The following is a 27,609-nucleotide window of genomic DNA, read 5'->3' on the forward strand; positions in this document are numbered from 1 at the left end:
AAATATCACCCAGACGAGGGCCGGGAGGTAACACAATAGCTGCGGAGAATCTTACACTATAAGCTGGCTGAAGTGTAACCCGCTCCCAGCAATGTATACATTTCCATACATAGTAAGTGTTTGGGATGCAATAATAAGATGTCAGCAAGTCCGGGCAACTCATTGTCACCACTATGATTTCATTGCTGCTCACAGCCCTGTTTATACACCAGAATAGAGCGGGGCGAGCACAGTGCTCCTTATTATAAACATGCCCTATATTAATGGGCTGGAGGTATAAAAAGTGCAGGTAGTGGAAAATGCGGTCATCCAGTTTGCCAGTCATTTGTTGATCTACACCTCCAAAAACTTTTTTTTTTTTACATCAGACCTTTTGCTATATAGCCAGTAGCTTCCCCTAACCATGTCCCATTATACTAATACAAATACATTTTTAGGCCATGTTCACACAACATAAGTAAAGTATTATTCACGGCCATTGTTACCAATTTGCAACACGGCCGTGATTAATACTTTACCTAAATTGTGCTACAGCTAGAGGGAATCCCGGCCGGAGTGTATACACATAGTATACACTCTGGCCGGAATCGCTAGTGACATGTCAGTTTTCTGCGGCCGCTATTCATTGAATGGCGGCCACAGAGAACCTGTCAGTACTCACGATGGAGCATGTGCAGCGGGGAATTCGGATGTGGGGGCTAGAGATGAGTGAACCTGCCGGATTTCTGGTTCATACGAACCAGAAATCTCGGCATCTGATTCCCGCTGTCTGCTCGCTCCATGCAGCCGGTGGATACAGCCATATGCCATATGCTATATCCCAGTTTTCTAGGCGTTCCTTAGGCTGTATCCACCCGCAGCATGGAGCCGGCAGACAGCGGGAATCAGATGCTGAGATTTCTGGTTCGTACGAACCAGAAATCCGGCAGGTTCGCTCATCTCTAGTGGGGGCATACAGGTGTGCCCGCATCCGAATTCAGAAGAAATGAAGATCATCTGGCCGTTACTGCAGTACCAGCCAGGATGATTTTCAATAACACCGGCCGTTCTGTGACCCAGCCGGGTCACAGAACGGTCAGTGTTTCACTAAGTGTGAACATGGCCCAAATTTACATTTGGAAAGAAAAATAAGTGACAGGTCACTGATGCAGTAACTGCATTGGGGACCCGGTGAATGGGACTAATCTATGTCCAAAAAGTGAATCGGTAACTATTACAGGATTTTGGACGTACTGTAGTTTCACCCCAGATAGAAAATTCCACAAAATAGCAGTGCCTCTATGACAACTACTGTATTCTGACTTTACACAGCCCTACTGACTGGACATCATAGGATTCTATCATGATCCAAGTCCAGGTAAGAACCAGGTACTGTGCTCATAATAAATGTGTACTATATAAAAGGCACTTATATTGTTCCCTATCCCCAGTTGACACCTAATTCCAAAATGCCAAAAGGTAAAAAAAAAAAAATCCCTTATCCAACACATACTAAAACCTATTACTAGTTGGAGGGTACAATCCTATTTGTCAATCTAGAAGCCATAGCACATGTTATTTTTGCTCTAATCCTCCCCAGGGTCCCACCCTATAACCCTCAACTTCGTTATCGATCTTGAATCCATATTGGGAGAAGCCCCTCTGATGCCTTCAGCCAATAGATACTGCTTCCTATTAATCATAGGTGGGAGACCCATCTGCAAGACCATTCCCTTATACGCCCCCCCCCCCCCATTAAATGTTATTGCCTGTCGCTAAGAATTATTCCTCTTATACATAAATGATGACCCTACCTTATTGTTCTGACAGAGAGGCAATATTTCCACATTAGATTCCACATGGCTCCTCCATCCCCCTTCATGACCACCTGGGATGTCCTGTACAATCCACTTCTTAAGGTACAACTGAAGACACGAGCCCAGATCAGTGCAGGACTCACAAAGAGGTAGTAGATTCCATAAAGATTCAACTTGCAGAAATCCCCCAGACTTCTGGGACCAAAAACTTCACTTGGAGCCTGGTCTCATGTTACCTCTTCATGGTTTACAGGAATCTGTGTTACGCCGAATATTATGCACATTTTCCGAGGAAGGAAAAAAAATCATAGTGACCTCAAAATGACTGGTTAGGGTTTTTCCTCAAGTCAGGACTTCATCCAAGGGTCTTTTTTTTATATGAGGTTTCTTCAGCGTCTCTCTGTACAGCTACACTCTCGGAGAAGCTGGAATCATCTTCTTGAGCCGGCACAAGACCCCAGCTGTCTGCAAACTATCTGACTTGACGGCTGTGTAATAAACTCTTTCCCAGGCCAAGCGTCCTAATGAATCATTTTCCAATAAGCAAACAAGGAGCCTGAAACTGAAATGAACCAGAGAAATGGGAGGCTGCACGGCTGAGTGTGCGAGGAGGCACTGCAATCTGTTTTTAGTACAAGGAAATGAAGCCGTATTAAGGACACACCAGTGAGTTTCTGAAATGGAAAATTCTATGAATCATTTTGTTTTAATGTGCTTCCTCAGGAACAGGTAGACTGGATGAGAGACCTGGAAGGCCCACCTAAGGCCGGGGCTGCACTGGCACTATAAGTAACATTGCTTATTGATTTTAGCTATTGAGTGACAGCTGCAGGGCAGGGGATGGCTTTGGACAGCAGCTGTCACTCAATCGTTGAAATCAATCACTAGCACTACAAAAAGTCTCAAGCCTTAGGGTGTATTACAGGCGCATCTTTGCTTTCATATTTCATAGACTGACCATGGGTCTGATCATCTAACCTCACAGTCAGACCAGGGCGCATGACTGGAATGGGGTCCTAATGCAAAATCTGTCACAGGGCCCTCAACTTTATAGTCCTGGCCTCCTCATGTGGGGAATAGTGAGTTTATGGATGCCCTCAGGCTCCCCGACCCAGGTGCAACCACACCCTATGCACTCCCTACAGCTACGCACCTGGAGGCACCTTAGGTCTTAAAGACATGAACCAAAACGGTTCAATGATAGGTTCCAATCCTGTTTCTGCTCATTTATTGTAATGCAATATGCATCAGATACAGTAAAGACATGTTTCGGCCAAGCATGGCCATCATCAGCTTAGTCCTTGCTTGGTTGAAATATGTTCTTACTGTGTCTGGTACATATTGCACTATAATAAATGAGCAGAACTACTTAGTGAGTGCTGGCTCTTACTGGATACCACCACCATGAGCACCACCGACCCTCGGAAGTGCCGTCCTACTTACCCTTAACCAATGCTGTTTCTGGCACTAAATACACAGACATGTAATACAACTTTATGAACACTGCTTATACTCTTCAATCACACGCTAAGCTGGTTATTCCGCCTCTTACCCCACCACCTCACTCACTCAGGGTAATAAGTTTCTGCCTGTCCACTGGTTTATACATTTTAAGATGAACTTTAAATAGAGGTAGTCCAAATCCGCCTACTTTGATACTTTGATTTTAGGATAGATAGGACTGTTTGATTACTTTTTTAATTTTTAATTTCTTTTTGTTCTGAGTTGTTAATAGGTTGATTAAATTTTTTATTAGGAATTTTTTTTTAAAACTTTTTTTTTACACTTTTTTCTTTCTTTTTATTGCTTTTACTGCTTACACAGTTCAGTACAGGGCCGTCTTACCCATTGGGCATGGTAGGCGGCTGCCCGGGGGCCCTTGCGTCCTAGGGGGCCCCTGCCTGCTGTGACAGCGGGCAGGGGCCCCCTAGGACGCAAGGGTCCCCGGGCAGCCGCCTCCCATGCCCAATAGGTAAGACGGCCCTGCGCGCCCCCCTTCCCCCTTCTCTTGCGACCGCAAGCACTTTCTTGCTTGCAGTCGCAAGAGGAAATCCGGCCCCGGCCGATGCGTCGCTCCCCGGGGGATTCTCCAGGAGCGCACGCATCAGGAACCTCAGTGCGCTTCCTGTACTGAGCTTCCGGATGTGTGCGCTCCCGGAGAATCCCCCGGGGAGCGACGCATCACCCGGAGGCAGAAGAGGAGAGGAAGCAGCGACGGGGGAGCGCTGGTAGGTGAGTTGGGTGTTTGTTTTTTTATCTGCTGTGCAGGGGGGAGCCATCTATAAGGGGGGAATACGGGGGAGCCATCTATACGGGGGGTGGGGGTAAATAGAGGGGGGAGCCATCTATAAGGGGGAATACGGGGGAGCCAACCATAGGGGGGGGATACAGGGGGGAGCCATCTATAAGGGGGGAATACGGGGGAGCCATCTATAGGGGGGGGGATACCCATCTATAGGGAGGGGGGATACAGGGGGGAGCCATCTATAGGAGGGATACAGGGGGAGTCATCTATAGGGGGGGATACAGGGGGGAGCCATCTATAGGGGGGATACAGGGGGGAGCCATCTATAGGGGGGGATACAGGGGGGAGCCATCTATAGGGGGATACAGAGGGAGCCATCTATAGGGGGGATACAGGGGGGAGCCATCTATAGGGGAGGATACAGAGGGGAGCCATCTATAGGGGGGATACAGGGGGAGCCATCTATAGGGGGGGATACAGGGGGGAGCCATCTATAGGGGGGGATACAGGGGGGAGCCATCTATAAGGGGGGAATACGGGGGAGCCATCTATACGGGGGGATACAGGGGGGAGCCATATATACGGGGGGGGATACAGGGGGGAGCCATCAATAAGGGGGGTAATACAGGGGGGAGCCATCTATAAGGGGGTAATACAGGGGGGAGCCATCTATAAGGGGGTAATACAGGGGGAGCCATCTATAAGGGGGTAATACAGGGGGAACCATCTATACGGGGGGATACAGGGGGAGCCATCTATAAGGGGGGGATACAGGGGGAGCCATCTATAAGGGGGGGGGATACAGGGGGAAGCCATCTACAAGGGGGTAATACAGGGGGGAGTTATCTATAAGGGGCCAATATAGATGTGCAGTGTGTAGAGAGATGAGGATGGTGACAGAGTGTGGAGCCTAATATGTCTGTCTGGCAGATTCTGTGGATTCGTGGCTCGGAGAAGTTCTCATAACGGCACAGGGCAAATGGAAAAGAAGATGAAAAGGGAAGAACTCTGATCAGAGAAGACGTCCCATGTGAGTCACTTGATGTATCTGCACTGTAATGTACTGTATATGGTGTACAGAACCTGTGTAGAGCTGGGTACCTCTATATGACTGGATGAGGTGATAGTGATCTGTGTACAGTGGATTAGTCAGTAGCAGCGGTGGTGTTAGTCAGTATGCGGTGGTAATATTTGTTGCTTGTTATCTGGCATATATATAGAGAAGAGCAAAACAACATGTCTCATATAGACAGAGGAGCAACAACATGACTATTATATTATATATGAACCATGTTGTTTCCCTGTATTCTTTATACAGGGAAACGACATGGTTCATATATAATATAATAGTCATGTTGTTGCCCCTCTGTATATATGAGAAATGTTGTTTTGCCCTTCTCTATATATAAGCCATGTTGTTTCCCTGTATATTGTGTTATACAGTATACATACAGGGAGACAACATGGTTCTCATATATAATAGTCATGTTGTTGCCCCCTCTGTATATATAAGCCATGTTGTTTCCCTGTATATTGTGTTATACAGTATACATACAGGGAGACAACATGGTTCTCATATATAATAGTCATGTTGTTGCCCCTCTGTATATATGAGATATGTTGCACTGGTGTGACAATAAACCCTGCAGATTGCTGTTGGAAGTGCTGTCTCCATTGCGTTTTTTGGATACTTTGAAGCCAACCTGGTCTGGTTTGGTGAGGCATGCACGGTTTGTTTTTGCGCTGCTGAGAGACTGTGTTGTGAATTAAAGTTTATGTTAACAATAATTTGTATTTTTTATTGTACGTAATTGTACTGGCTAGGGGCGGGGTTGCAAAGATGGGGGTTTTGATGGCGGCGGCCGCGGGGGGTGGGGCCCAATTCGCACCTCTGCCCAGGGGCCCATAATGCTGTTAAGACGGCCCTGGTTCAGTATTGTATTAAATCGGTAATATACTAGTACAAGCTGCCTGATCAGTTATGGCAGACACAGAGCCCTTTAGTCTCCGGGAATTGAAGGCTGTCTCTGACATACAGTATGGTGGGAGTGTACGACTTGATGACTTCTCCAAGGACCCATTCACATGGTGTTTTGAGACACATGTCAGAGTAAACATGACCAACCTATCGTAGTCCTGCATAGAAACTGAAAATAGAGCATGCATAGTCAACATTAGACTATGTTCAGAAAAAAAATAAAAATACAATAGGCCCATGGAGAACATATTAAACTATATGTTGGTATTCCTTTTTTTGACTGGTTGCCTGGTTGATGTTAGGCAGGTACCTGTAATTCTCAGCTTCCTGATCTGAGAATAGAATGTCAGAGCTCCAGTGAAGACTGACACATGCAGAGCATTCTGATTTTATTATCTCTTAGGGAATATAGTAAACATAATAAGTAGTTGTCACAGGATGGTAAACAATAAAATGTTTAACACAAGGGGATATATGTAAAGAAATCTTTATATATTGGATATAAAGCACTCAATACCAATATATTACGGAGAATATAGTCACAAAAGATGGCAATTGATCCAGACAAAGAAGATTAAGACAGATTGATCCAGACAAAGAAGAAGATTAAATATGTAGCAGCCAATGCATAGAATAAATACCAAGAGAAGATATTCCTAGTGATCTAAAAAATATAAAACTATTTATTAAAGAGAAAATATTAAAAAAAAAAAAAAAAAAAAAAGATTATTCTATTTTATGTTTCTTATTGGGGAGTCTTACATAATTCCTAACAAACAAGAACCCTAGGGCGTCGTGGAGGCGTCATTCTTCTGTTTGCTGCTACTTAGATGCAGCCTAAGGGGGAGAATACAGAATCGGCTCTTGTGGCGATCCAGCATTGTCAATCACACAAGAGAAATATATAGAGGCGTATATTTATATGATGTAGATTTGGATTATTAGGTTAGTACTGTTTTTTTTTTTGTTACGATGAGGCTGGGGAAGGGAAGACTATACAGTGCATTTCAAGCTTGTGACTGGCATCCTTTCTGATGGGCGGCATACCCACTGGTGAGAGAGAGAAGGAAGTTGTGGAGGGATGTGGATGTGGAAGTCTGATTGCTGAGACCACCGTAATCTCAAGAACAGAGTTTTTGTGTTGAGCAGCGAGTTGTGCATACATAGCACTACGCAATTCATTGCCTATGGAGCCAAAAAAGAGTATGGCACTTGGCAGTCTCCAGCAGCTCCATTGAGTATGAATGGAGGGTCAGTGGACATGTACAACTTGCTGTTCCATTTAAAATAAAAACTTAATTTTTCATGTCAATCTCGAAGCAGATTCCATTCCAACATTTCACACCCCATTGATTTCCATGTGCTTAACACACCAGGTAACCACATGTTGATCAGTTCCATCAAATGAGGTTAATCCATATCTAAATCCACATTGTATCAAGGTGTAAAAAAAAAAAAAAAAAAAAAGAAATCTGAAAGTCGGCTTTAGATTTCTACTCCAAATATGTGGTAGATTTTTCTAATGGAAAAGTCTGCTGTGAGCATAGCCCTAGGGTATATTCACACATGGCAGATTTGTTGCAAAAATGACAGCGACTGTCCTATTTATCTGAATAGAGAAATAATTCATGAAACTGAATTTTATTTTTTATTTTATTTTTACTATTACGTTAGTAGAACCCTCCGTTTGTAGTTGGAGATTGAACCCTTTTCCTCCAGTTTGGTAGCGCTGTGTTTTGGGGGAATCTCAGGTTACAAAATTGTTCAGTTTTGACCTAAGGTCTATGGGCTCGTTCATGTATGTGATCAGACACACAGAACTTGAAAACTCTAAAATGTGTATGATATGAAGTCTCTGGTTTTAAGTCAATGTTTAGATTCTCAAAAGATTTATACAAGCAAGTTCCCCGAACACATTCCGGAATCGTAGTTTAAAGGGTAAATGACATAGATGGAGCACAGGCCGGATCTGCTAAGGCATGACTACGCAGATTTACAAAGGCTGAAAGAACTGAAAAAGACTTTGCTGCGGGCAGATTGTATGTTTCTAACAAAAGCATTGTAGATCTGGAACTAATTCAGAATGAGCTCACCATGGGTGGAAACTGTAATTGTTATGACCCAGCAGTCACCCAGATGAAAACATTGAGAACTCTGGGGACGATGACGGCGTTCACCATGGGGGGCATCAGAATCCAGTTCTGACTTTTATATATCAGGCTGGAAAATAGACACATGTAAGGCTGCTTTTAGACAGGCAGAATGCTGCCCGATACAAGTGGCGATATAGTATACTGGTGGAACTTTTACATGGCTCAGCTATTGTGAGTGCAAGACCAAACCGGATCTCTCACATGGTCCTTGACTTACATCATTGGCGTCAGCACGTTCCCTGTTTATACAGAGTGATTTGGGGCCACCTGATCCTGGTGATCAGTCAGCAGATCATACGTCTTATACACAAGGTAATAGTTGTCCAGTTTGGAAGCTCTCGTCACCTTTATGCTGCCTGAAGCAGAGTTTATCATGGAGGTCCTCAATGTACCAACAGCCCAAGCGGGCAGGTCAGGCAGAAGGCACCAAGGATCACCAGAGTGACTTTTGGCTTAGGTAGCATGAAAGTGATAACAAGTTCCCTTTAAAGTGTTCCTGTCATGTGAAAAGATTTTTCATATGTCTCTGTTGATTGGTCGGGATCTGAGCGTTCAGACCCCCTTCTGGTTGTCGTAAGTAGTGTTGAGCAGACCTGTCCAACCGTTCAGGTTCGACAAGGTTTTCTGAACCCGAAGGCTCTGCATTTGAATCCCAGAGAATGGAGAAGTTGGATGCCACCCTAGGGCTGCCAGGAAAACATGTTCTTTCCCAGGTCCCTTCTCACCACCAGGGATCAGGTGGGGCCTAGAGCGATGGGTTTCAGTGCTGGAGACGGTGAAGTAAGTAGATAATTTAGTTTTCACCCCCTTTCAACCATTTTGAAAAAAGTTCTCCTTTAAGGGGGAGGGGAGTATTATGGTTCTGCATAGTGCTATAATACACTTGCATGCATGAATACCGAGTTCTGGTTGTTTTATTTTAGGGACCGGCACATAACAAGTTTTTTCTTTTTAATTTCGGGTTAACAGTATTCATTATCAGACTGATAATTTAGACATTAGACTAATCAGTAATTTACATACAGTGCTTTGTTAATTACTATTGTCTATTTTAGCTAAAACAAGAGGTGTAATTATCGGAGCCCATAGATGTCTGAGCCTGATTGGTGAATGTCGCTGTATTAGTAATAGAAGTACAGTCATTAACCTGCAATCTATCAGTATTACTCCACATTACATCAAATGATCAGACTGTAAATCGAATAATCATGAACAAACTGTGAACTATTTAACTATTTCTGTCAATATAAAGTAAAATCATCCAGAATAAATAGCATTAAGTAAAACAGACTTTCCCTTTGGGATTTGTTCAGTGCCATCCACAGGAGGAATGCAGCAAGCAAATTTGGAATTCTTCATTAGATTTCTGCTCTGCAAGCTCGATCAATAGTTTTCAGTTCTCCCAGAGCTAGTTAGTGAAGACTAGCTGCTATGAGTCTCCCATACAGTGTACAAACACAAGAGGGTATCCTGCTTTTCCAGGGGCGTAACTATCACTGTAGCAAACATAGAGGCTGCTATGGGCCACACTGTATGAGGGGGGGGGGGGGGGGGGGGCGGCGGCCAGCTGCTGCAATACACTAGGCCCAATGATTTGTCATCATTTGCAGCACCTGGCAGCCGAGCTGGCCTCCTAGGTGCTGCAAAATGTCCCTTTAACTGCAAGCACTCCTGACAAGCACTTGTCGTTAAATGCGGCGCTTTGATGACAGAGCTTGGAGCCTTTGGCTCCCCGTTCTGCCAATCACTCTTGTGGCTGCAGGCAGCACTGTGCCTCTGGCCACAAGAGGACAGTACCACTCTACCTCAGTGCTCCGGTGCACAAGTGATGTGGCAGGAAGAGGTCCCAATTAAAAGTTTGTTATGGGGCCCAGCTATTTCTATTTATACCCTTATGCAATGGCAGCATGGACGACATAATAGAGCAGTTATGAGCAGTGTAAACTGTGAGCTTCAATACTCACTGTAAGCCCTTGAAGCCTTTCTGTAGTCTTGGCTTCTGTGTCTCCTTGGCAACTCCTTCCTGCCCTCCATAACACATTTATATGGGCAGCATATAACTGATCCCTCAGTTAACTAGTAGCCCTGCCTCTCAGCACAGATTTAAGAGATTTTTCCAGAATGAGTTTGAGGAGGGCTGGAACATAGGCTGGTTAAAAGACAAAGGGACATTGTTTTCTCTTGTAATAAACATTATAATGTCATTCGCAACCAACAGGTTAAACTGGCCATGTTTGCGGATGATGTTTTACTTTTTATGTCTAATCCTGAGTGTGCCTTGCCCCGCCGATTCACCTATAGACTGGTATGGACAGTTCTCAGACTACAAAGTGAATATTTCCAAGTGTGAACTCCTTCCCTTGGGGAAGGTATCACAGTCCCTACGTTCAGCAGCTGACTCGCTGGGGGTGACCGTAGCTTCTTCTTCCTTGACATACCTACGGATAAAAATAGGAAAATCTCCTGACTCGCTGTATTCCCTTAATTATACTCCATTAGTACGTAAGATTATTACTGAACTTAAAGCTTGGCACCATCTCCCTCTTTCCCTTATGGGACGCTGTCATTTAATTAAAATGATCAGCTTCGCTAGATTTCTATACCCGCTACAAACTCTACCCCTTCTATTACGACACGCAGACATCAAAACACTACAGTCGGCATTTACTAATTTCATTTGGAGCGGAAAACGCCCCCGAGAATCTCACTGGCTAAATTAATGTTATGTAAGGCGGAGGGTGGAGTGAACTTCCCCAATGTAAGAGGATATAATTTAGTTAGTCTTTTCCGACATATAATGGATTGGCTCCACAATTCCTCCCACTTTTCTAACATAAAACTTGAGCAAGCCCTAGCCCACCCGTGGAACTTGCGGAGTCTGCTACACACAGCGTATGCTAAACTACCCCTAGAAGTAAAGCGTTCCCTTCTGTTAAGGGACACTATAGTTACATGGAAAGAGATACGGAAACTCCTGCAGCTCCCCTTTCTGGTTTCCAAGTACATGCCCTTGGATTGCCACCTGGAATTCCTTAAAGATCAAAGAAAGGAATGGCTTCAAGTGTGGCAATCCAGGGGCTTTGAGTCCGTGGGGGATCTGATGGACTCCCAATCGCAAAAATGGCTTACACCTGCGTAGATACAGCAGAAATTTAATCTCCCCCAGTCTCACAACTTATACATCAATCAAGTACATGGATTCTGCGTAAGTAGACTCAGAGACGTAAAAAGGGAATCCCAGCATCACACACTAGACGGCATCATAGGAAATTCTTCGAATAAAGCCTCGATATCAACCCTATATAATGCCTTACGCAACAATTTTCTAAAAGTGAATCCGAAGAATATTTTTGACAAGTGGGGTCCTTTAACGGGGGTGACTGACATTACAGAGGTGATTCTAGACGGATGGGTGATGATAAGGAAGTGTGTGGTCAATGAGAGGTGGAGGGAGACGTATTTCAAATTGGCCCACTCGGCAATTTACGGTTTTAACATCCTCCCTTCCTCGACATTCCCCGATAGGATCACTGACTGTTCGAAGTGCCACACTCCATTGACCAATTTGTGGCATGGAGTGTGGACATGTGAATTCACAGTCTCTTATTGGACCACCATTATATCGTATATCAGTGATCGCTATAAAATCCGGTTGTCTCTACGCCCCACAGAATTGCTATTCCATCAGTTGAGGCCCCCAGAAGGAACAGACAGACCCAAGATCGTGCCCCAGTTGGTTCATATCACGCTACTAGTTGCATTGAGATGTCTATTTACCAACTGGTTGCTCCCCAATGTACCAGATGTGGAGATGGTTGTTACACAAATGAAGCTGTTCTTAGGAGTGGACAAGCTTGACACGGAGCGACACAAAGACTCTGGCACGAACCGCTTTTTCCAAAAGTGGAAACCATTTATTCTCACCCATTATACCCCTCAGGAAATATGTGACATTGTATGCCCATTCCAGTTGACCAAGTGGTATTGTACTGAGGCGATAAGAGGCACCCTAGGTGCCTTGCAAATCTCATAATCTCTGCAGAGAACTGAATGTACATGTGGCCACAGTTTTTAATAGTGAATCTTGAGGGAGGTCTGAAGAATATCATCCATGAGTTCTTTGCTAAGCTCTTAATTTTTGGTTATTGAACTTGTTACTTAATGTGCATTATTCACTCTCAGCGTTCACTAGGTTCGAATGTTGTATTTATTCTTGCTATGCTCTCTTTTCGCTGTGGACACTTGTAAATGCCATGTTCTGTTTATATATGTCAATTTTCACTTTTTTGTTGGAAAACCCAATAAACATTTTGAAAAAAAAAAAAACATTATAATGTCCTCTGTCTTCACTTGTACTATTAATTTATGCCATGTTTCCAATGAAGGAAAGCAACATTTGCTACAAAACTCAATTGATCCCCTGATGAAGCTTTCCTAAGCAAAACAGGTCAGGTGTAGAGCATCTCCTGATATAATGTATAATTGTTTGCTTTATTTGTTCCTCATTGGGCCAACTATATGATCTCTAACTAAAGGTTGAATTTGAAACCTTTGATTTATTTGCTATCTCCTGTACTATTATCTTTGCACCGACCTAGCAGCCATCTGTTTTACATTGTGCTTTATATGGACTGAAAGACATATCGCAATTGCTGACCTGGCATGGTAAAAATAGTATTGAGGGATACATACACTGTATGAGTACATGGTACATCCTTCTATTGATGCTTATGACTGTTGTAGACTTTGATAAAAAGATTTTATGTAAGGTAACTTGTGTTTGTAGGTTCCTTTAGGTTTACCGCTCCTTTAAGTGAACCATCCATTTTATTTTAACTAAAATACTAGGCCGGGAGAGAATGATTTATCCCCCTGTTTACAGCTGATCATCAGAAGCGCCGCTCTAAATCATTATTCACATAAACAGACTGAACGCAAATGGCTTAGGCTCCGATGCTGCAATGCAGCCTAATATCGCATTCTAAAAATAGAAGATAAAAAAAAGACGTATCAAAGAGATGAAAGAGATAAAAGCACAAAGCCTTCATACATAACAAAAAAATAACTTCTCCCTTTAGTGAGCGACATCACAATTGGTGCACTTCCTATCAACAAGCTTACATTGGGAAATACATATGGAGCAGCAGATTATCTACCATCGGTTGTCTGAATGGAGTCCTCCCAGGTGCGCAACAAAGGAGTTGTATGATCTGCATTAGGCTCAATCCACATTTCTCTTGTGTACAATCAGCGGTATCTTCAGATATATAGAGTATGCTGATGCCCAGACCTATGCCAGTCATCAGGGAGTCTACCCTCTTAGGGCACCATCACAGTTGTTTTGTGTCTTTGACAGGCAACTACAATATATCGATATAGTAACAATTTAATAATTTAGATCAATGATCGACAATATTTTTTAGATCTGAAGAACTCCAACCATAAGGCCCTGTTCCCACTTGTCAGATTTGGCAATAATTTTACAGGGATTCTGCATAGTAATCTGATGACAGTCCACATCCCATGCTGTGTATGGCTATGTTCACACTACGTAAGTTCCGTCGTAATCATGGCCTTTGTTGCCGATTTGCAACAACGGACGTGATTACCACGGAACTTACGAATAATGAAAAACCGCGTGTGAACAGCTAAAGAATAACGTCCAGTGTTTGCAAAAGACGTCCAAAAATAATTGTCATGATCGTTATTTTGATGTCTGTGCAGACAATATCCGTCATTCGTCATTAAAGCCAATTAAATTGCAGCAAAAATGGACGTCTTTTTAAATAGAAAAAAAAAACAGACGCCTTTTCTGTTGCATGCATGTTTTACAGGCAGCCTTAGGGCTGCATCCAACTTCTTCAGCCACCGCTAATCAAATACTGCACGCTCGGGTCCCAAAAGACGGACGGATTGTGTATTTTTCCTAGGTTTTCGCCATGACAATGCAATGGCTAAAATCCTGGTATATGATGGAGGAAAGTAAACAGCAACTTAATTGCAAAAACATCTCAACCCCTGTCCTCAGGTTGTGTACAGTATTACAATTCAGCTCAATTCACATCAATGGACTTGAGCTGCAAAAACAACACATACAAACTGAGGACAAGTAGTCCAATAGAGATTAGTATGACAGGCACTACTGGTCCCAGCATGCAATTTTATAGCTTTTCACACAGTAGACTCCACATTCAACTTTGTGGTGTAGATGGTGCTCAGCCGCCATGGATAGTCCATACGGTATTACGAGAAAAGAGAAATCTCCAGCGGCACTCACCGTAGAAAGCACTTTTTTTTTTAACAAAATTTTATTAACTAGGCAAAAGCAATAAGACCACGTTTTTTTCATATTGTATACGCTAGGCAGGAACATAGAGGACGCACTCTCCTGACCGGGATGGGGCATCCTCTATGTTTCTGCTTAACATGTATAATATGAAATAAAGTTGGTTCCTACGGTGAGTACCACTAGAGATTTCTCTTTTCTCATAAAACTGAGAACAAGGGTGGCGCTGTTCCTGGAAGAGAAAGGCCATGTTTTTCTAAACTTGGATAACCCCTTTAAATTGATTTGCGTGGTGTTTGAGTTAATACCTGTTATTTAACATTCAGGGAGAAGTCTTCATGTGTCCTTCTACCCTAACCTATGACCTAGTAACATGATACTGGTAGGACTATTGACAAATCCAGCTATTGCTGTGCTCCCAGTCTGCACTGCTTCTTATACTGTACATGGGACTCAGGTTTGGAATAGAAAGTGTGTAGTGAAGGAGGGTGGAGGGGGGAGGGGGGGTATCTGACCAAGACGTGAACTTTCTCCTTAGGAACACAAGAGATTTGTGCATATTTTCCACTAACCTAGCATCTAGTCGACTCAAGGATATGGAAATAATCCAAACTCAGTTTTATACTTGAAAGTGCCAGCGATCAATTAGAGAAATCATTAGCGAGGAGAGAGAAGCGGCATCCTGAACATTCATTACAAACATTTTAAAGGTTAAGATTGTAGAAGTCGATAACAAAATCCATGAAATGTGAAGAATACTGTGAAAAGAGTTCAGGATTAAGGAACCCTTATACATACAGCTTCATTATCATCTGCTTCTCTCTGCGTGCGCCTCATCTCCCGAATCGGCTCAGATATGGAAAACAATGAGTAAGCAAGCCATTGTTATGACTTAAAGGGGAACATCATATTTAAAAAAAAACTTAACAGTAAAGCATTGTTTTACTTAGCCCAATCTGGTGTGGATTTTGTGTTGCATGGACGGCTCCTGATATAGACCCGAAGACGGTTTTAGAGGTCACCTGACTGGTTTCTGCATCACCACAATGATGGCGAACCTCAAATATCAGTAAATGGACAAATCAACCAGGGTGATATTGATAGTTTATAGTCAGAGAGATGGAAAACCCCTTGAAAGAAATTTACAGGAAATCTATACAAGGTCCTTTCATATACAATAAATTGTAGTCCCATGATAAACACGGCTGAGCTCATCTCCGTGAGAACGACGACCCCGACAGAAATCAGAACAAGAAACATCTTGAGATCGCCGCATCACAGCAGCCTCGGATCCTCTGTAACTTTCCAACACCAATGACATAGACGTAAAATATCTACAAGAAAGGTTGGCGGCTTTACTGTTAAGTAGATGTTTAGCACTGAAGTACCATAACAATGGCGATGTTAATCTTGAGAAAACTGCATTAAGGGGTACTCCGGTGAAATGTTTTATTTTACTTTCAAATCAACTGGAGTTAGAAAGTTGTGATTTACTTCTGCTTAAAAGTCTTCAAGACTTATCAGCTGCTGTATGTCCTGCAGGAAGTGGTGCATTTTTTTCCAGTCTGAAAAGGTGCTCTCTGCTGCCACCTCTGTCCATGTCAGAAACTGTCCAGAGCAGCAGCCAATCCCTATAGAAAACCTCTCCTGCTCTGGACAGTCTCAGACAGAGGTGACAGCAGAGAGCACTGTGTGAGACTGAAAAAAATGCACCACTTCCTGCAGGACATACAGCAGCTGATAGGTATTAAAAGACCCGAGATTTTTCAATATTAATAAAATCCAAACCTATACGACTTTCTGAAACCAGTTGATTTGAAAGAAATTATTTTTTTTTGCCGGTTAACCCCTTTAAGAATGTGACAGTCAAAAGGAGACAATGTGGGCAATTGATGAATGATTGAAACCAGAAAACTAGCAAATACCAAAATCTGTGAAATGGTCTTACGTTTCACTTACTCACAATGGTCCAGATTAGAAATGAGATTTAAAGGAGTTATCCAGGATTTGAAAAAACATGCTTCAAAAACAGCGCCACCCATATCCTCAGGTTGTGCGTGGTATCACAACTCAGCTCCGTTGACTCTAAAGGGAATGTACCATTAGGCCTGGGCTGAAGCACTGAAGGCGGGCTGACCCACCCCCAGTGGGAGGAAACCTCTGCCCCTCTATGATACGGCTCCATTAGAATCAATGGAGCCGTATCATACTATGGGCGGGTCAGCCCGCCTCCAGTGCTTCAGCCCAGGCCTGATGGTACATTCCCTTTAATGAAACTAAGCTGCAAGATCAAACACACAAACTGAGGACAGAAGAGCTAGTGTTTTTGTAAGAAAGCCTCTTCTAATCCTGGAAACCCTTTAAAGGCAAAGAAAAGCTGTAAGAAGTAACAAACAGAACTGAAATTTATTATAGAAAGACATAAGATTCTAGACAGTACATTATGATCTAGTAGTTGAGGCACAATGAGAAATAACAGAAATGAGAACACTCAGGGGCGCCCCCTACAGGTGACAGGGTGCTCACTGCATATAATGTGCCGCCCAAAATGGAGAAAAGGGGGCACCATTTAACTTTCCACCATAAGTGACAGCAAGATTTGAATCTCCCTTGAAAACACTAGTCCGAATAGCTAAGACTCAGCAGAATAATACCTGTACAAAGAGACAGCAAACATTTACTCTCGCAAAGTGAGAACACGACCGAAAAGAGAAGACGCATCAGAAGATTTCATTCTAAAATAACCATAAAGAGCAAAACTACATTTTAATGATAATTCTCCTTCACGCTTCAGTGGTCTAGATGTAATTAATGCAGCAATCCCCCGGCCGTCAGCCGATCCCAGTTCAAAGAGATGACAGCGTAAATCACAGAATTACAGAGGCGAGGCCTGCGAAATCTCAGCACATCATTTATAATCTGGACGGAATTTGGTGCAGGACAATCAACAATAAACCCAAAGCCTGAAACGTCGCTTAATTCCTCATTATTCCGGCCGCAATCTCCCGGCTCGCACGGACCGGAACTCATTTGGAAGCAAACGGCAGAAAATTGTCTTGAAAGATTTGGATTGGGAGGGAAGATGGTGAAATTTCTTCCCATGCTCTCCAAGCACTTTCCATTGTACACCACCAGAAGGGAAGAACTTTGGCCTAATTCCTGGTCCTGCTGCAGAGCATCACTCCAGAAACTATTGTTAAAGGAACAGTGATCAGTAACAGAGATTAATGTACGGGCTGCTAGGACGGGACCAGTGTGACAACAACTACACATATATATGTGAATGAAGAGCTAACTACGCACACACACACACGCACACACACACACACACACACGGAATGTAACAAGGCAATTTCCTACTCTCTGACAATGTATGAAGACCGGTGTGCAGATCCTTTCCTAAGGGTAGATCCACACACAATATTTCTCCAATGCAGAACAAATCCACTGGTAAATTGTGCAGCCTTTGTCACCCATGAATGGGACTCTCATAGAAAATCCAAGTGGTATACAGTAGTCTGTTTTCATTGTACGGCCTGTTGCAGTGATGTCATGTTGGCATAAGGAGACACTGGGCAACTTGTCTCACCACAGCCGAGAGAAAGACATCTGGAGGCCCCGGTCAACATGACTTGTCCTTTCTGTAGTGTAAGTACCCGCAATGTGGGATTTAAAGGATTAGCATATGTCCCCACTGGTTTTGTCACTCATGTCAATCACAGAGAAAATCTAAGGCCGGTCTCTGGTTTTCTAGACAATTTAGCATTACGTCTCTATATTCTTCTCCTATTCTCTCCACAGGCCATTGTACTGTTTGTTATTAAACTAAATTATGGAAAAATTCCCAGCTGTAGTTAAGTCATCTTCTGAATTTATCCTTAAGGCGCCCATACACTTGCAATAATTGTCTGACTAACATTCTCTATGGGGAGGGGTAAGGAGGACAGCTTATCTCATCCCAAACAATAGGGTCGGTTGGTGGATGTCTAACATGCCCAACCCTTTAAAGCCACTCTGTACCCACAATCTGACCCCCCCAAACCACCTGTACCTTCAGATAGCTGCTTTTAATCCAAGATCTGTCCTGTGGTCCATTCGGCAGGTGATGCAGTTATTGTCCTAAAAAACTACTTTTAAACTTGCAGCCATGTGTCAAACGTCCGTCGCCTAGAGTATCTGTGCCCTAACCTTGCACCACCCCTCCGTCCCTCCTCCCCAACCTCTCCATCATTAGGAATGCCACTAGAACATTTTCTCCAGTCTGAACAGTCTTAACGATCGAGCCCTTGTTCAGTATTCACACAGCTGATGAATAGGAGACAATCTGCCTGGAGCATTCCTAATGATGAGGAGGGCGGGGAGGAGGGACAAAGAGGTTGTGCCAGCCTAATGCATACACAATGTAGGCTACGGCCGTTGGGCACGTAGTTTAAAAGTATTTTTTTAGGACAATAACTGGATTACCTGAAAAACGGACCCCAGGACAGATTCCCGCCCCCCGCGCGCAGCTCCTGGTGCTCCCCCCAGCTCTTACCAGCTTGTCGCCAACACGTGTAATAGCTCTAGCAGCGAGCGGGGAATGAGGAGCAAGGAAGCACTGACAGCGATCGCTTGCTCCTCTGCATCGCCCCGTGCAATAGGAGCTTTAATCCACTAAAATCATTTATTGGCAGAGAGTTAGGAGGCCTCCATATGTCTTAAAGCCCTATTAGACCAAGTGATTATCGGTCATATTTGGCTGATTGGTGTAATAGCTGGTGTTAAAAGGCAACGATTAACTGACAGGCACAATGTCATCTGATCCTTGTATATCAACATGTTTTAAAAAATTACAATAATGATAGTCTGCTAGCCATTGCTCCATGTAGGAGCTGCACAGCAGACTGCCGCTATCTTCGGTCAGTGTAATAGTGTAATAGGGCCTTTACATAGAGGTAAGCATAACTCGAGTATGCTCCAGTCTAATTGTTCAGCATTTGATTACCAAGTCGTATGCAGTCCTAAGAAGTTCGGGAAAACATGGATACAGCCTATGGCCTATGGCTGTATCCATGTTTTCCATGCAGCTTGAAGTTCACTCCCTACAAAAGACTAAAGTCCGTACACCTTCAATAGCTGAACATCCATTGTGGCCAAATATCCCCACCCCAACTCCTCCAACCATGCATGAATTGGCTAGAGAATTCAAATTTTTTCAATGGGGAGAGGAAAATAAGCGTCTGGCAGACACCTCCGGCGATGGCTTATCTCCTGTGGGAAATTGGCAGCAGAATTTTGTTGCCATATCGTAATAAGTCTTAAACCTTTTTACGTCGATAAGGTCTTTGCGGTGTCTTTAGGTCCTTGGGATATTTCCAGGTGGTGTTACAGAGAATCTGAGTCAAAGTCTAATTTTTCCTTATTTTACCTAATCTTATTTGCGCAGATATCAGTTTCTATAAACGTCCACTTAGTGGCTACACATTAACTCTCCACCAACGCATGATTTCCTGAGCAACATCTACATACTGATATCTTTCTTTAGAACATAGTGACTTGGATCAGAAGATGACAGGCGTCTTTTTAGACTGATGAACAGTTGTGACCCCCATCCCGAGGCCCAGTATGGCGTGCCAACAATGTGAACTTGGACTTCCTCCCGCCTTAGATAGCAGCCGTTCGCGTTCCCCACTTCCTGTTATAATCATCCGGCTCGACGGAGAGACAGACGCGGTTTTATGCTTTATTTACAGTGCTGACAAAATATTTATCAAAATCTGTCACAAGGAAAACTTCAATGAGTGGCATAATGGCTCATGAATATGCAAATATGCTAATGAGTGCACTGCAGCTCCCATTCCACTGACACTTGTACTCTGGCCAAATGGTACCAATTCCTTAGGAATGATATACCACTGCCAGATAGATCATATTGAGCGAGATCTGCCAGGTCTACCAGCATGTTGGCTATTCATTAGCTGCTAATGGCAGAAGGGGATGAAAATATTTTAGAAAAATTATAAATGAATGAAAAGACGTTTATAAATGCTCGTACTGCGAGGGCTTATCCTGTACAGTGCGGATCATAACACAAGCTGTAATATGACATGCAGAGAGCCCTGCTTGTCATGAACTTGGCTAAGACCCAGTGCATAACAAATACAGCTGGGACGCCATAGCACCAGGGACTCCTGCCTCCTTCTATGGGGTCAGTGTCCTCACCGCTGAAGGCTTGGAATAAATGCCAGGATTCTGGAGAAGAGGCATCCAAAGCAAAAGCAATGTATAATTCATAGGAGCGGAAAACATGACAGGTTCTCTTTAATAAAACAAAGGTTAAATAAAGAAGAAATGAGATTGTTCAGTGCAGCATAAAATACTGGGTTAGGCCTCCTTTGTAACATACATATTTGGATGGGATTCCTGAAGCTTTTACCAAAAAGATGTCAAACACAGCTGAACTCCATTAAAAAACAACAACAACAAAAAAACACAAACCAATACACAGTAATAGACTTTAATAGATGCGGCTCCATTGATTCTAATAGAGCCGCGTCATAGAGGGGCAGGGGTTTCCTCCCACTGGAAGCCTGCTGCCAGTGCATCACCCCGGCCGGAGCCCAGGAATAAAATGGCGCCGTATGCGGGAACTGGGCAGTGATTCAAAAAAATTGACCATGCACCGGTATCCCTGTGGCGGTGCCACTCTATCCATGCGAATATCAGAAAAACGATGTAACGGTGGTGCATTTGCTTTAGAGTAATATCTGGCTTCATATCGGTTGTGGCGAATTTTGCAAATGCATAAAACACACGTAACAGTGCATTTTATTGTATATTGATGTGATTTCATGATGTGGTTATTGGCTGTGTGGTGGGTATACATTACTTTAAACTTCTGAAAAGACAAACAGCCACCGACACTGCTCTATCTCGGCTCACGATATGAGATCCCACAGGTTAATAGGGATAGGAAGGTGGATCACTGGTTGGTGCTCACTACGAAGTTAGGTATACACCGGTTTCAAACATCCATAGAGAGAAAAAAGATGAGGGCACTCACCATATATCGTGATCTTCTTTCTTTATTTCATCTTTATACGTGCATAAAAGTTACTGGATACATCGGGCTTAGCGTGGAGGCCAGACACCCAATCTGGTGGGTGTCTGGGGTCCACGCTAAGCCCGATGTATCCAGTAACTTTTATGCACGTATAAAGATGAAATAAAGAAAGAAGATCATGATATATGGTGAGTGCCTTCATCTTTTTTCTCTCTATGGATACATTACTTTAACATACTTCCCCTCTAACAGTGATGTGAGTGTGCTCTTAGAGGGCTGTCCTATCATAAGAACATAACTATCCACAGGATAGGGAATAGGTGTCTGATCATATGGGAGTCTGGCTGCTGGGATTCAGTGGCATTTATACATGTGCACCACTGCTCTATACATTCTCTATGGGAGCTGCAGGAGACAGCTACTGTACCTGTGTCGGGTCCTATAGAGAATGAATGGAGCAGTGCTTCAATTCCCATATGCAGTTGTGTAGCACACACTTGACTATCTATATGTTCTGATGGGAGACTTGGGGTGCCCTTTCTGAGATTGTGTGGAAAGGGGATCTGCCCCAGAAGTTGTGTTTTCCCCCTCCTGTGAACAGACTATTAGGCCCCATTCACACATCAGTAATCCTGGCCATAATTGTTGCCCCACAACTACAGACAGGATCTGGATGTGTATCCGTCCCAGTCTGCATTTGCACTGACCTATCCATTGAAATGGGTGGATATACTATGGATGTGTAGAAGGGGTAACTGCGGACAGTATAATACTGATGTGTGAAAGAGGCCTAAGGCAGGGCTGTATTTGCCATTAGGCACTCCTGGCCCTGTGCCTAGGGAAGCAGTGTTGAGAAGGACAGCACTTTAATGAGTAAAGCCAGTACTAAAGAAAGTAGCAGTCTGACATTTACCTGCAGATTCGCACCTGCTAAGCATGTTGTGGATTTGTGACCCCTTTCTGTGTATGCATGTAAGATCCATGGTGAATCTGCAACAAAATCTGCTTATCCCTGATGCGGGTTGTCTTATATATCTATAAAATGTTGATTCTTGTGCGCCTAGGGCAGGAGGAGCTGTAACTACGTCCCTGTACTAAGGGAATAACTGGTGGGACAAACTCTTTAAGCGCCAATGTGACAGCTGCAATGAGGAGGAGGCACTGTTCAGAAGCCCACCATTACCGAAAGGCAGATGTGGACCTCAAGAGCAAGCATCACAGACCTTAAAAATAAAGAAAAGAAAACCCCTCCCACTCACTGTTATGACATTCTGCTGATGAGGTCGACCTCTGTATATACTTTAAGCCTATGTTCACACAACGTATCTTTTCGTAAAAGCCATACTTTTTACGGAAAGATATGTTCCCTAGTCTTCTATGGAATCCTGGCCAGAGCGTATAAACAGAGTATACGCTCTGGCCGGGATCTCTCTCGTGGCTTACAAAACTGACATGTTCAATGAATAGCGGCTGTAGAAAACTCTGTCAGTGCACACTATGGACCAAGTGGCTCCGGCCGCACGCTCCATAGCGTGCAGTGGGGAGTTCTGATGCTGGCGCATACGGATGGGCCCACATCAGAACCCTGCGGCTGCAAAGATCATCTGGCCGGTACTAGGATGATGTTTTCAGAGACCGGCCGTTCTGTCAGTAGGGGGCCCTACAATGAGTGGAGGACCCAATGTGACCGTGTATTGTTCTACTGTAGAAACTTTTAATTCCTTATAGCTGTATGACAAGACTATAAATACATCACTAGCGACAAAAAATAAATAAATAAAATAAAATGTCAAAAAAGAAAAATGTGGAAAAAAAACATATGAAAATAAGGGTGTGATGAGCAATATACATATATAATCACAGCTATGGGGAGGAGGTATGGAGATGTCTCTATATGTGCACATGTGTTGTGAATCCATAGGGACCTATGTACATATCCTATGCCCAAGAGAGAGACATAATTAGACAATCACACCCCTCACCACCTCTGCAGCTGCGTACCCAACCTGATGGTTAAAGTCTATATTTATATAGAAAGTATATAGAAGTATATACTTATTATAGTATTATACTTATTATAACATTATAAGTATGTGAAAAGGAAATCCAGCACCAGATCAGCAGATAATAGCAAAATAATTCTTCTTCATTGGAAAATCTTCACATAGCAGGAACAGTACATGCAGTTAGTTGACGCGTTTCAGCGTATCTCACACCTTGTTCACAATTAATCGTGCTCAGCTGTGAACAAGATGTAAGATACATTGAAACGCGTCAACTAACTGCAAGTACTGTTCCTGTTATGTGAAGATTTTCCAATAAAGAAGAATTATTTTGCTATTATCGGCTGATCTGGTGCTGGATTTCCTTTTCACTATTTGTTACCTTGGCTCTGGGTTTTTTGCCGTGCACCGATTGCAGAGACACAGCGGGTGAGCTGACCACAATCACACTTTTAATATTATAAGTATATAGAAATGTTAGCTGGGATTGAATTCTGTTATTCAGTCATTTTTATATTTTCACAGACATCACCTTTAAGAAGTAGAGCAGCGGATCTCTATATCAGTAGAAACTGTAATAGGTCATTAAGAATATATTACATGGTATATGGACATATTTTGTATGATTACACTGGTGTCTGGTTCAGTAGCAGACATGGTCCTGTAGTCCTATACCCATTCCCTGTGATGAGTCTCCCTTTTCAGTTGCCTCCAGGCTAGTAAATATTTTCTAGGTTTTAATTGGCAGCAAATTGGAGGCCTCTCTAATTTCCCAGTCTTCTGTTCTACATGTTGTCCCTGATTCCTTCCTCCACTCTCAGGGCTTTAAACCTTACACGTGCTGGACAACAAAGGGTAATTGAGTCCCATCTATGCACAACAATGAGAGATGACACAACCAGCTGGTGCTCCTCGCTAACCCTGGGAGTGTGAACAAATGAAATGTTGTTTTAGAGAGGAGGGGGGGTAATGTCAGTCCTTTAGGCCCAGTGCCATGTTTAAAGTTATCCTACGTTGTCCATACACATAAGATTCTGATCAAGCACAATCGACTGATCACGGGATCGACAATACAAATGATTTAATAGCTGCAATTCAGACCAAGCTAGCCGATCACAGCAACAGTTTAACACTAGACATAGCAAAGTGGCATGACCAGTCACATTTTATAGACAGGTATTCAATCCAACTAAACTACGAGATTAGTTGATGTATACAATTGTGTTAAAGGGGTTATCAGGGGTTCCAAAAACATGGCCACTTTTGCCCCGCTCTTGTCTCTAGATTGGGTGTGGTTTGAAACTCAGTTCCATTGAAGTAAATGGAGCTTAATTGCAAACCGCACCTTTGTAGCACTGGATAACCCCTTTAATACTGGGGATGACACAAAACATTAAGTGGATTTCATCACACGACTACTGGAAGTCATCGGAGTCACCATGTAATCTAGGGACACGTGACGGCAAATATGCAATGTGTTATCACACATTGAAGTTCCCAGGCTAAATTTAGTTTGCAAAGGCGACGACACGTCCACCCCCTGAACCTCAGCACGAAGGACAGGTTAACTAACCATAGGAGAAGCTTGCAGACAGAAAGGCGGAGAGTCTGTAAATCCATTGTGTGGATGGTGGGTGTGTAATCTGCTGATATCTGCCGGTATAAAGGATGGGTCCCTCCTCATGAATATGAATGCATCTGCCTTTTACACGGCTCCCTCCTCCCTTCTCACCATCAATCACAAAGCTGCTTTGTCACAGGACATGAGCCTCACAGAGATTAACTATTTATTAGCCAATGGCAGATATCTCCATCTTGACAACATCCTCAGATTAGTAACCCTTGATCTTGCAGCTTTAAGAACATGCAGAGTGATATGGATACAGAATATCCACCCAGCAGATACACTGACATTTCTACATGCATAAGCAATAATATACATTTATTGGATGCACAGACTGAATTTTATCAAAGTATATTATACATCATATTGGATGTAAGTGATACACATTGGATGCATATACTGAATTTTATAAAAGTATATTATACATCATATTGGATGTAAGTGATACTGACATGTCATACCTCTTATAGAGCCCATGAAGGGGTTGGAGACACAGAAACTGCCAATAATCCAGACAGAAAGCTTTAAACTTCATCATTTTGATAGCGAGTGGTGAAGAGTGCCTAGATGGCACCATCCAATACCAGCGGGTGCCTTAGTGCACATTGGCACAGATCCCTGGCAAGATTCTGCATCCCCAACAAGTAACAAACTCCAGATAGATCCAGCAAGACAAGACCGACACCTCCGAGTGACTGCTCCCACCTCCTCATATTACTGGGAAGTTATGGAGATCTTTGTATGGGAGAAGAAACTAATCCGTGCAGGTTCCGATCATCCTCCAGGGTCATTTTTTTGCTAATCCAAAGGCTTTCCAAAAAAAAAAAAAATCACCAGAAAATCCTCTTTGTAGTAGAAATTGTCAGGACGGCTCACTCTGCTGTCACCGGACACGTCCAGTCCATTGTAACCGAACATGTGAGCGCGCGACAAAAAGAAATGTCACCACACACCCTCCCTGCCGTAAGAGAAATTATTCTGATCTTATTCCCAGCACACGTTGTCAGTCAGGTCTGTGTGAACAGCTAATCGTGAGAGCCACATGCTGCACAGGGGGGACAGGCTCCCAGCCAGGGACGGGGGCCCGGGGATTGGCCCTCCTTGGTTTCTAAGGAAACAGGAACACATTGATAACAGCCGAAATGGGACCTGGATGACAGCCTTCTCTGCTATTCAGGGGAATAATGTCTGTGTAGCGTGCAGTACAAGACCCTGGGAGAGACCCCCTCCACACAAAGCCAAGTCTGGGAGGGGCCACTTACACCAATGTGAACAATACAGAAAGCGTTCCCTTTAAAAACTGAAAAGAGAAAGAAAAAAAAAAAAAGATGTGAACTCACACATGGTAGATTGGCTGCAGAAATTTCTGAAAAAGGTGAAATATCCCATTCACGTGAATGTCACAGGTGTTCAGAAATGTCACCAACTAATATGTCGTGTGTGAATTCACTTTAGGGCTATGTTCACACTGCGTATGAATCCGTCCGTAGTGCGAACTGCGAATATACGCACGTAGTTTTGAGGTTGATGCGTTTGCTGGAAAGTATACGATAAACGCCCGCACAATACACACTACGTATAAGCTTACGGCCGGATCGTATACGGCGCCGTGAAAAATGAACAAGACCATTGTTTGAGGACGGAAATGTTCCAACTCACGGCCGTGGATTGCCATGCGGTCCCGTACCGAGTACTTATTTCAGCCAAATTGAACTTGATTTTTCGATCAAAAAGGTTCTGTGTGGTTTACGGGGCTGGGTGAAGATTTCCAAAGAAATGACCTGCCTCAGATCGCTTCGAAACAAGCTAGGAAGCATAACTGTACTACGGGCGTATGTTCGCGGTTCGTACGCATCCGGCCGCATCTCTATTTTTCCCACGCCCATAGTTTCAGCCGCACATGTACGGCGGGGTACGATCTACGGACGGATTCATACGCAGTGTGAACATAGTCTATGTATTTACACACCATGCAGATTGTTGCAGAATTAACTTTAACAGGGAAGTAAAAATCTGCAGCGTATCTACCACATGTGAACAAGGGTTAACCCTGATTTATCTGAATGGGGATATTCCAGGATAATTGCAGAAATTTCATGATGAAAGAGGAAGAGTAAACTTCCCACAGAATAAAATGTTACAAAAAGCAACAAAAAGCTGATCATAGACTTAGGGCCCTATTACATGGAGCGATAATCATCGGCTGATCGTTGATACAGGTTTGAACTTATAATTGTCGCACACCGACTGCGCATTGCTACGTGTAATAGCGGTGCGCAGCCGGCGACTGACGATTTACATTACCTATCCAGGCTGCAGGGCTCCTCTTGCGGTCTTCTTCTCCCCGCCACGGCCAGTGATTGGCTGAGCGGCCTGTCAGCTGAGACAGCTGTGAAGCTGGAGCATGCAGGACCTGGGGAGAAAAAGACCGCAGAAGGAGCCCTGGACCATGGATAGGTAATGTATACAGTTTAAGCAAGGG

The 27,609-nt window shown here is 43.5% G+C and overlaps 1 protein-coding gene across 4 annotated transcripts in view; it reads right to left on the reverse strand.

Moving 5' to 3' along the window:
* IQSEC1 (IQ motif and Sec7 domain ArfGEF 1) overlaps nucleotides 1-27,609 on the reverse strand; it is a 188,439-nt gene that overhangs the window by 147,330 nt on the left and 13,500 nt on the right. For 3 of the 4 annotated variants that reach the window (XM_069967113.1, XM_069967111.1, XM_069967117.1), the window contains exon 1: nucleotides 1,794-2,247. The exons of the other annotated variant lie outside the window; for it this stretch is intronic. In XM_069967113.1, the coding sequence (XP_069823214.1) occupies nucleotides 1,794-1,861 (68 nt within the window). In that variant the 5' untranslated portion in view covers nucleotides 1,862-2,247. Of the gene's footprint in view, nucleotides 1-1,793; nucleotides 2,248-27,609 lie in introns of those variants that run through there. 4 annotated transcript variants of the gene reach the window in all.

This window comes from Dendropsophus ebraccatus, chromosome 4, assembly GCF_027789765.1.
Source record: "Dendropsophus ebraccatus isolate aDenEbr1 chromosome 4, aDenEbr1.pat, whole genome shotgun sequence".
Classification (NCBI taxonomy): domain Eukaryota; kingdom Metazoa; phylum Chordata; class Amphibia; order Anura; family Hylidae; genus Dendropsophus; species Dendropsophus ebraccatus.